The sequence below is a fragment of the Bactrocera dorsalis genome, chromosome 2 (assembly GCF_023373825.1).
Source record: "Bactrocera dorsalis isolate Fly_Bdor chromosome 2, ASM2337382v1, whole genome shotgun sequence".
NCBI lineage: Eukaryota > Metazoa > Arthropoda > Insecta > Diptera > Tephritidae > Bactrocera > Bactrocera dorsalis.
The window spans coordinates 62,347,187-62,357,695 of NC_064304.1; the positions used below are offsets into that span (position 1 = coordinate 62,347,187).

The window sequence follows — 10,509 nt, forward strand, 5'->3', positions numbered from 1 at the left end:
CTTTGTCTGTAATGCATACAGAAGATATCTTTCTTCTATCTTTTGCGCTTGCTAAGCACACACATGTTTCAACGACTCCTATAACCAAAGTTTTGCAATTAAGTAATCGCTTCAATTGGTGACCCCGCACGTTAGGAACATTTCAAGCAGTCATAACCTAAATTAACGCTGCAGTCGCACTTTCAACACCACATTTCAACGCAAAATGTCTCTGGACGACTCAATCAGCGCTCCGTCGCAATCAAACATTCAGATTTCTAGGGAAATCTCCATCAAAGCTCCACCATTTTACAGCGAAAAACCTGCGTTGTGGTTTGCGCAACTCGAGTCGCAATTCAGAATGCGGAGCATTCTAACAGAAGTCGACAAATTCCACGTGGTCGTGCCTTTAATTGACACTAGATCAGCCTCCACAGTCGAAGATATAATTTTGGCACCACCTATTACCAATCCATACAGAGAACTCAAAGAGGCACTTATTGCACGCTTCTCAAAATCTAAAGAAGCTAACCTTATACAATTATTGGACGGAGAGTGCCTAGGTGACAAAACTCCATCTCAACACCTGCGTCATCTCCGTAGTCTCGTCCCGGACATTGATGAGGAAGTTCTCAAGGCGCGATGGCTATCACACCTTCCTCCTCAAATGCGCGCATGTCTCGTCATACAGGAACAGGCTGATCTCAATAAATTCGGGGCTGCAGCCGACAAGCTTCACGAGGTGATTAAACCGGCCGGCATAGCAGCTGTTTCAGACCTGGAGACGCAAGTAGCAGCCTTGGCAGATCACCTAGCAGAACTTTCAGCCATCGTAGCGCGCTCACGTGAACGGACCGTTCGGCAACGGCCTAGATCACGTAGCAGATCTCGCGTGCTACCAGCAACTTCATCCGGAGGGCTTTGCTGGTACCACGCCAAGTTTGGCGCCAACGCGCAAAAATGTACAACCGGATGCAAATACGAGGAAAACTTCAACAGGAGTCGTTAGTAGCGGCAGTCGACTCCCCTGCAGCCTCATGCCGCCTTTTCGTAAAAGACCTGTCCACAAACGTTCAATTTTTAATTGACACAGGCTCCGACCTCTCAGTTTTCCCGTACAATCAATCAACTCGTTTTCAGAAACCACTCAATTACCAACTGTATGCCGCCAACGGCACAATTATCAACACATACGGATGCGCCTTTAAAACCCCCGATTTTGGTCTTCAAAAAGAATTAACCTGGCGTTTTGTCTTAGCTGATGTTCCACGACCTATCATCGGAGCAGATTTTCTCAGCCATTTCGGTCTCATCGTTGATCTGAAACATAAACGCATAATAGACCAGAAAACTCAGTTATCTTCACGGGGCAACACCCCTTTTGTTAAGTCGTATTCAATCAAAACTTTACAAATTGATCATTCAACACCATTTTGGAAATTACTTTCAGAATTCCCTGACGTAACCAAACCAGACGGCCTACCAAAATTCACCAAACACCAAACTCGACATTATATCAAAACTACGGAGGGACCTCCTGTCTCAAGCAAAGCACGAAGACTTGCACCTGATCGTCTTATCATCGCTAAAGCAGAATTTGAAAAAATGATTAAGATTGGCCTCGCCCGGCGATCCAACAGCCCATGGGCATCACCACTACACCTGGTGCCAAAGAAATCAGGAGATTAGCGCCCTTGTGGGGATTACAGACGCCTCAATGATCGGACTATACCCCGTCCGTTATTTAGAAGATTTCGCCGCCACTCTATACAGAAAAAAAATATTCTCTATAATTGACCTCGTCCGCGCCTTCAACCAAATCCCGGTCGCTCCGAAGGACATTCCCAAAACAGCGATTATAACCCCGTTCGGATTATTTGAATTTCCTTTCATGACCTTCGGGCTTCGGAATGCTGCACAGACGTTCCAACGTTTCATGGACGAGATCACCCGAGATATGCCATTTGTCTACGCCTACATTGACGACATCCTCGTCGCTTCAGACAACGAAAATCAACACATGGAACACTTGCGAACCTTATTTCAACGCCTACAAGACGTTGGGCTTACGATAAACGCCGCAAAAACCAAACTCGCACAAAGAGAGGTCGCATTCTTGAGCCACACAATTTCAGAAACAGGCATCAAACCACTGCCTGAACGAATATCGGCAATTTTGGACTTCCCCAGACCTTCAACAATTAAGAGCTTACGCTCCTTTTTAGGTACAATCAATTTCTACAGAAAATTTATTAAACATGCTGCACAATTATTAGCGCCTTTTAACAAACTTTTGGAAGGATCCACCACCAAAAGCTTTCAACCTGTCGCATGGACCCAAGAACTGGAGACCGCCTTCGGATGCTGCAAAAACGCTCTGGCCAAGGCCACACAGCTCGCTCACCCTAGCAGCGACGCAGAGTGGGCTATTTTCACAGATGCGTCACAACACGCTGTCGGCGCTGTTTTGCAGCAGAAAATTGATAACTCATGGCAACCACTGGCGTTTTTTAGCAAGAAGCTGGACGAAAAATCGTCCGAGCGGTCGACATACGATCGCGAATTACAAGCCATATACGAGTCTGTAAAACATTTCAGACACATCTTCGAAGGGCTGCACGTAACAATTTTTACGGACCATAAACCACTGGTTCACGCTTTTAAACAGCGTTTAGATAAGGCATCCCTTTGGCAGTTCCGCAGATTTGACCTCATCGCGCAATTCTCCACCGAAATCAAACACGTTGCAGGCAACGAAAATATCGTGGCCGACACCCTGTCTCGGGTAGACGCAATTTCAACCGCCGTGACACTTACTGAGCTCGCTACACAACAAAAAAACGACAATCAGCTTCAAGACATAATGGAAAATACCAACTCATCATTGAAACTCCAACGAATTTTATATAAAGAACCAGATATAGAGCTATATTGTGACGTTTCTACCGGGAGATTACGCCCTTACGTGCCAGCACCATTAAGAAAACAAGTTTTTGAGTCGTTGCATTCTCTGGCACACCCAGGACAAAGAGGCTCCAGAAAACTTATCGCAGAGCGCTACGTATGGCCATCTATCAACAAAGACTGCCGAAACTGGGCAAAAACTTGCATTGCGTGCCAGCAAAATAAAATAGCGAGACATAACATCTCACCCATATCAAACTTTGAACAACCAACCCAACGTTTCCAGCATGTTCACGTCGATTTAATAACTTTGCTTCCATCAAAGGGGCATCGATACTGCCTTACTGCCGTCGATCGCTTTACCCGATTTCCAGAAGCCATACCGCTAGAAGACGCACGAGCCGACACTGTGGCACGTGCATTCATGCTGAACTGGATCGCCCGCTATGGCGTGCCAGCCAGAATCACTTCAGATCAAGGTATGCAGTTCCAATCAGAACTTTTTAATAAACTCAATAACCTCCTAGGTGCAAGACACATCGTAACCACGGCTTACCACCCACAAGCAAACGGCCTCGTTGAGAGACTTCATCGTCAGCTTAAAGCAGCATTACTCTGTCACAACGAGTCGTGGTACGACGCTCTACCAGCCGTCCTGCTGGGGCTTCGATCGGCCTGGAAGGAGGACATCGGGGCTACCCCGGCGGAATTAGTTTACGGCGAAACCATTCGCCTACCTGGAGAATTTCTCTCACCATCCTCACGAGACCTCAACGCACCTGAACTCATAAAAGTTCTGCAAAATCACTTCCGTGGACTTACACCTGCAGAAATGTCACGCCACGCTAAGTATCGCGTTTTTAAATTCAGGGACTTGGATCACACTAGCCACGTTTTTCTCCGCCGCGGACAAATTGGTCCTTCATTTAGCCATTCATACGACGGCCCATACCGAGTCGCGGCCCGATACGCCAAGTATTTCACCGTTCATATCAATGGAAAAGACATCCCAGTTTCTATCGATCGTTTGAAACCGGCGTACATCGTAGCGAATGATCAAGGAACATTTCGACCACTCGGACGCAGCAGGCCAAAACGCTAGAACGAGGGAAAAACAAAAAAAACACGTTCATTTCGCAACCTAATTTATTTCACAAAGAAGGGGAGACATGTGGTGGCAACCACATTACCAAAATGCAGCCCTGACGAATTTCCTTCATTACTGACGTATCCACTGTCCTTCGTGTCAGGGCCGCTTTGTCTGTAATGCATACAGAAGATATCTTTCTTTTATCTTTTGCGCTTGCTAAGCACACACGTGTTTCAACGACTCGCGATACTTAACCAATTCCTATAACCAAGTTGAGTAACGAAATAAATAAAAGTTTTAAATTAACCACTCGACATAAAAAGTTTTATTTAAGTTTTGCAATTAAGTAATCGCTTCATATATTTAAATAAAGAAACCTTGGAGGAATCCAAGGGAAATATATTTCTATTGAATAACTAAAGGTTATTTTCAATTTCCACGCACGTTTTCTCCAGGATCTGTATTGATTTATATTGCCCGTTAAGTCTGGCAATGCTTTAAAAATATCCAGATTACTTTGCATTTCGTTGATTATATTTGGTTTGCAGTCCTCGTGCTGATCCGAAATTGTCACAATTGATGGCAGACTGTTCTCCAGGGTAGCCATTCTTTGTTGGTTCTCAGTTAGAGATGTAGTTAAAGCAGCAATTTGAACCCTGAGATTTGCAATCTCCTGTCCATACATCTCGAAGTTGGTGTTCAATAAGGGACTACGCAAATTTAACAGTTTTTGTCTCTTTTTATGAGATTTCAGCGTGATTTCGATATTTATCGGTGCTGCTTCCAATTTTTCAGGAACTTATTTTTTTTCCTTCTTCAGGAACGTGGATTTTAGTTTTATCCCTTTATGTCAGAATATGACAGGTTCAGTTCAAACGAAAAGAACGGTTGAGCCCCCAGTTAACAAACTGTTGTTTGTCGCGAGTAAAAGAAATTATACATATTTATTTGGGCAGTACACTTATTTTCGTGTTGCCTTTTTTATTCATAATTTCTTACTGACTACATTTTATAATCTTAGTGCTATTTATACTTATGGAATGCGGCTGCTGTTATCTGCATGCAACTTCTTTGTTGTCCATTATCTTGTTAGAACAAATATAGTTTTGTAATGTTTATCAGTTTTTCGTTATGGAATTCTGTCTGTTGTGTTTATAATGCAGGAATTTGGTTGTTTGTTTAGGTTAAGTGTGAAATTTACTTAGACCAGAGAACTTAGAGTATAGAGAAGGTGCAAATCGAATTTTGTATGATGTTCGATCGGACGGCTAACAGAGCTTATAAGATTGTAACACGGAATTTCACCATTTCGCTGCTATTTAGCAGAAATAAGCATGTCTCTAACAGAAATATATGTAAAACGACTGAATTCAAGCGAGAATGAGTAAAGAGAAATGATATGAAGAAAAATATACAAAGTCACACAGAGAATGTAAAAAAGCATTCTCTGAGTCGCATATGCATGCTTATTTTGTATTATATGAACCATTGTCACATATGCGTGATTATTTTGTATTATAATATACATATGTATGAACCATTGTTTTTCGAAAAATGGTAAAAATTGTATATTATAAAATTAAATAAAAAATAATTTTAAATAAATTATTATTTTAGAAATTACATTAATTTTGACTATTGTAAAATGAAGATGTGCCAAATGAACTTACATAAATGTGCTCATATAAACACTTCATTTCATTCCTTTCATTTCTTCCAAAAAATTAATGACCTTCATGATATATGCATATTCGCATTATTTCGTTAACGTTTCCATATTCGTAGCAATAGAATTTTTATGGCATATACATATGTATGTATATTATTTCTTTCTCACATTTGTCTTGTTTGTTTCTCGCCTATTTTACACGGCAACTTTCTCATTCGTAACAGTTCGCTGCGACGTTTTTCGGCATTCGTGTTCTTTCTTTCGTAGTACATAGTTGCATTTGCGTATATTTTTTTGAAATTAATATTTTGAATATATTTAAAAAATTTAATTTCATCTTTTGGTAAGTTGCAAATATGTATACAGATATACATAATATAATATAAATATTTTAGAAAATGGAGTATGACGAAAAAATCGAATTAATTAAAGATATTGTGAAATGTATGGAGAAAGCCGTACAAATTGATTCAGACGATAGTGAAAAGGGTGATATATGTATGTGAAGGACTTTTTTTTTTTTTTTTTTTTTTTTTACGAGGAGGAAGCATCGAAAGCCTGGACCCCAGTCAGTGTGGAACTTTAATCCAAACTAAACCTCCTACCGTCCTGTACCGTTCCCCCCGGTACCACCGTCAAGTATTACGTCGGGAGGATGGTTGAGTGACACTCATGCGTACGTGATGGTCAAAATGCATTCAGTTACAAGTTGCATTTACTGGGCCCCCCCTCTGTTGGTCTGATAACCCCCCTTGTACATTGTTCGTCGCCAACCCTTCCCGTCACGTCGATGTTAGTGTGTTTGGGTCGTGGTTGTCCATTACATTTAACTGCTCTCTTCTCCGCCGCTGTTCGCTGGCACGTTGGGATTTCATAACCCTGGCTGCTACTTCGCAAGCAGCTTTCCACTTCTCTACCGATTCGACCATTTGGCTTACCAAGTTATCGGGAGTTGGGTCTACACCAAACGCATTTTTTAAGCGTTGCCTCTCCTGATTATATTTTGGGCAATAGAAAAATGTGTGTTCCACATTTTCGACGGTATCGCCTCCGCAATAATCACATGTGTCGTTATTTTCGTGCCCGAATCGTTTTAAATATGCTTTGAAGCAGCCATGTCCTGTGAGAATTTGAGTTAGGTGGAAATCTACCTCACCGTGTTGTCTATTTAACCATGGTTCGATATTGGGGATCAGTCGGAATGTCCACCGTCCGTTTCCGCTTTCCTCCCAGCGTTTTTGCCACTGATCTACTGTCTCTGCCCTTGCTATTTGTTTTAATGTATTGTGCGGTAACCTGTCATTTGTACAGCCAGAAGGTCTAAAGGGTGTAAGCCTGCAATAACTAGAGCAGCATCTTCCGATACTGTGCGGAGCGCAGAACATACTCTTAGCGCGCAAGTGGCATATATCGAAAAAAGGCCACGGCGATATGATTTTATTTCTAGAGCTTTTCCCCATACCTGGACGCCGTACAGCGCGACTGACTTTAGTACACCAGCTAATAGTCGTCTTCTATTTTGCTTTGGCCCACGGGTATTGAGCATTAACCGGGTCAAGGCTCTGCACGCTTTTGTAGCTTTTTCGCCTGTGTACGCTAAATGTTCCTTAAAGGCCATCCTTGCATCAAGCATGATTCCCAAGTATTTAATTGCCGGTTGTATCGTGATGCTTACACCCTTTATATTGATCGTGGCAACTTCACGGACTTTTCTGCCCGTAATGAGTACCGCTCCGGTCTTGCTCTCCGCTAGGTTCAGTCCGTTAGTTTCGAGCCAGTCGCTTATTAACTCTATTGTTCTGTTGGTTATCGAAACTATGTCGTGTATATGTTTTGCTATAACCATAACAGCGATATCGTCTGCGAACCCAATAATATGCACGTTTTTGGGTACTTTCAGTCGTAGTACTCCATCGTACATGACGTTCCATAGTAGCGGCCCAAGAACAGATCCTTGGGGTACTCCACCTGAGACTTTATATTTTTTAGAGCCTTCACTTGTGTTGTAGCTCAAAGTTCTATCCTCGAAATAGCTTACTATTATGTTATAAAGGTATAGAGGCACGGAGAAGCTTTTTAGTGCGCTCAATATACTGTGCCAGGATGCCGAGTTAAAGGCATTCTTTACATCCAGGGTTACAACCATACAGTACTGTATTGTGCCTCCTTTCCATCTTTTCCCGCTTATAGCCCGTTCAGCCAGGGTCTTTGCTAAATTTACAGCTGCAATTGTGGATCTTGCCTTCCTGAATCCGAATTGGTTGGGGATCACCCACCGGCATCGTCGATTGCCTTATTTAGCCGTTGATGTATGATCCGCTCCAGGATCTTTCCAGCGGAGTCTAACATGCAAAGGGGCCGGAAGTGGGACGGTTCGGTCATTGGTTTGTTAGGTTTCGGCAATAGTATCAGGTTTTGCCTTTTCCATATGGCGGGAAAGCGGCCTTCCTGGATGCATGTATTATACATAGTTCGAAAGGAGTCTACGTTTCTATCAATCGCTGTTTTTCGGTATTCCATCTGGTCCCGGGGCTTTAGACGGATTTAACCGTTTGCATGCTTCTCGGACTTCTTCGTTCGAGACAGCCGGGATAACCTGGGTTTGTGGTAATCTCACGATCTCCTGATGGAGTGGGGGTTGGATAGGGAAGAGGACCGAAACAATTCTCTCAATTGTTGAGGGGGAGGTCGGCATTTGCCCGCCAGTTCGGAGTTCCCCCATTACGGTTTTGTAAGCGAGTCCCCAAGCGTTGTTTTCGACATCGTCGCACAGTTTAAGGAAACATTCCTGTTTGCTTTTTTTAATTGCTTGTTTCAGTAGTTTTCTTTTCTCCTTAAAATATTTTTGGAGAGTGGTGTATACAGGTGTACCTCGTGACCTTTGGTATAATCGCCTTGCTTGCTGGCATTCTTTTCGTAACCTGGCGATCGTCTCATTCCACCAATACACTGGGGGATGGTGTTTGCGTCGAGATAGCTTAGACATTGAAGCGTCGCATGCATTCTTAATACAGGTCATAATCGAGTGAGCAGCTTTGTTAGCCGACAAAAAATTGTCGGGAAAAGAAGTTAGCCTAAAGACTTCTTCAAAAAGGTCTGGGTCGAACGTTGTGGGTCGCCAGTTACTTGTTTTTAGGGTCAGTAAACGCTGTCGTTCATGTGCGGTATTTATTTCGAATATACTTGCATAGTGATCGCTAAAAGTGTAATGATCACTAATTTCCCAGTGAGATTTGCGAACTAAGCTCGAGTGTACGAACGTTAGGTCTATCACAGATTGTCGGCCACCTTTGTTAAATGTGCATTCGTTGCCAGCATTTAAAAGCTCCAGATCAAGGGAAGCAAAAGCTTCTAGTAAAGTTTTACCTCTGCTGTTGGTTCTTTTGCATCCCCACTCGATAGCCCAGGCATTAAAGTCTCCAGCTATTATAACTTTGGTCTTGCATCTGGCATCGGCCACTAGATTGTCGATAATACGCCTGTATTCTTCGTCGCTAAGGCTTGGAGGTAAGTAGCAGCTGTATATATTAATATTATTGATAGTTGTACGAACAAAACCATCTGAAGAGAAAGGCGATTCCAGTTGCGCAAAGTTGGGATTGCATTTCCATATAGCCGCTTTCTTTCGAGTGTCACTTATCCAGGTTACGCCTTGTCCGATTTTGTATGGTTCACTTAGTAGAACCACATCAATCTGCTTTTCGGCAACTGACTGTTTCAATAAGTCGTGTGCCGCTTGGTAATGGTTTGCGTTCAGTTGTAAGAACCTCATGTGACATGCTGAGCTGCTTTCTTGTATATCGGGCACCTGACGCTTCCTGTAAAGTGCTCAATTTCTTTTGTTCCGGCTTTCAAGCAGAGCAAACATTTTGGTTTGTTATTGCAATCCTTTGCCTGGTGCTCCCCTTCGCCACATCTCCTGCAAAGTCTGGATCTGTCCTCGTTTGTGCATGTTTTTGCCGTGTGTCCGTAGTCGAGACATTTGAAATATCGCTGTGGTTGCCTATATTCTCGTATACGGCAGCTTACCCAACCAACTTTCAGCTTTCTAGTCACTAGCAGCTGTCTAGCTGCTTCAATCGGGAGTTTAATGAGTGCCGTTTGGGTGTCTCCATAGGACATTCTTAAGCTCTTGATTGACGAGATTGTCAGCTCGGGGTTTCCTAATTCCCTTTGCAGGGCATAAAGGACTTCTTCCTTGCTTGTGACTTCATCAAGGTCTTTGCACTCCAGTAGAATCTCCTGGGTCAGCAGTTTAATGTGAGCTTGATCCCCAAGACATTTTTTCATAGACTCCTTAGATTCGGTTGGAATCACTGCTCCGCTGAATTGTAGCAACATTTCACCACTTTGCGTTTTGCGTATCTTTGTCACGACATTTCCGAATCCACTAAGTGTTGAGTCGGACTTGATTTTCCAGGGCATCTCCGCATAGGAAAGGTTCCCATTTTTTGATATTAAAATCGCTTGGGGTTTTGTTTTCGGCAATTTTGCTGTCTTCTGGTTGCCTTTCTTAGGTACTATATTCCACTGTTCTTCTATTGGCTTTGTTGTTGTTGCCTTATTAATGGGCCCTTTGTTTGGCTGCGTGCCTAATTGTTTTATTGCTGGCGACTTTGCAGTGGCTCCAAACATTTGCTGAGTAGAAATATCATTTGTTATTTCTGATCGTTTGAACTGACCAATTAGGCTTGTTCTTGCTCGGGTTTTTGGCGAATTGATACAAGATCGCTTGCTTTGTTGTTGAGTCTGCTCTTCCGCCATTGGTTCTTCGTTGAGTGTAATGCGACCTCTTTTGGTCTGGGCGGTCAGGTGGATTGCCGACTCTCTCACCTCTGCTACTGCTTGTTTTTGCAATTGCGAAATT

The 10,509-nt window shown here is 42.9% G+C and overlaps 1 protein-coding gene across 1 annotated transcript; it reads left to right on the forward strand.

Annotated features, from left to right (window-relative positions):
- Window positions 1-205: 205 nt before the first annotated feature.
- On the forward strand, window positions 206-988 carry LOC125776130 (uncharacterized). The gene has a single exon (XM_049447009.1). It carries the CDS (start codon window positions 206-208, stop codon window positions 986-988), a length of 783 nt encoding a protein of 260 aa, XP_049302966.1.
- Window positions 989-10,509: the final 9,521 nt, after the last annotated feature.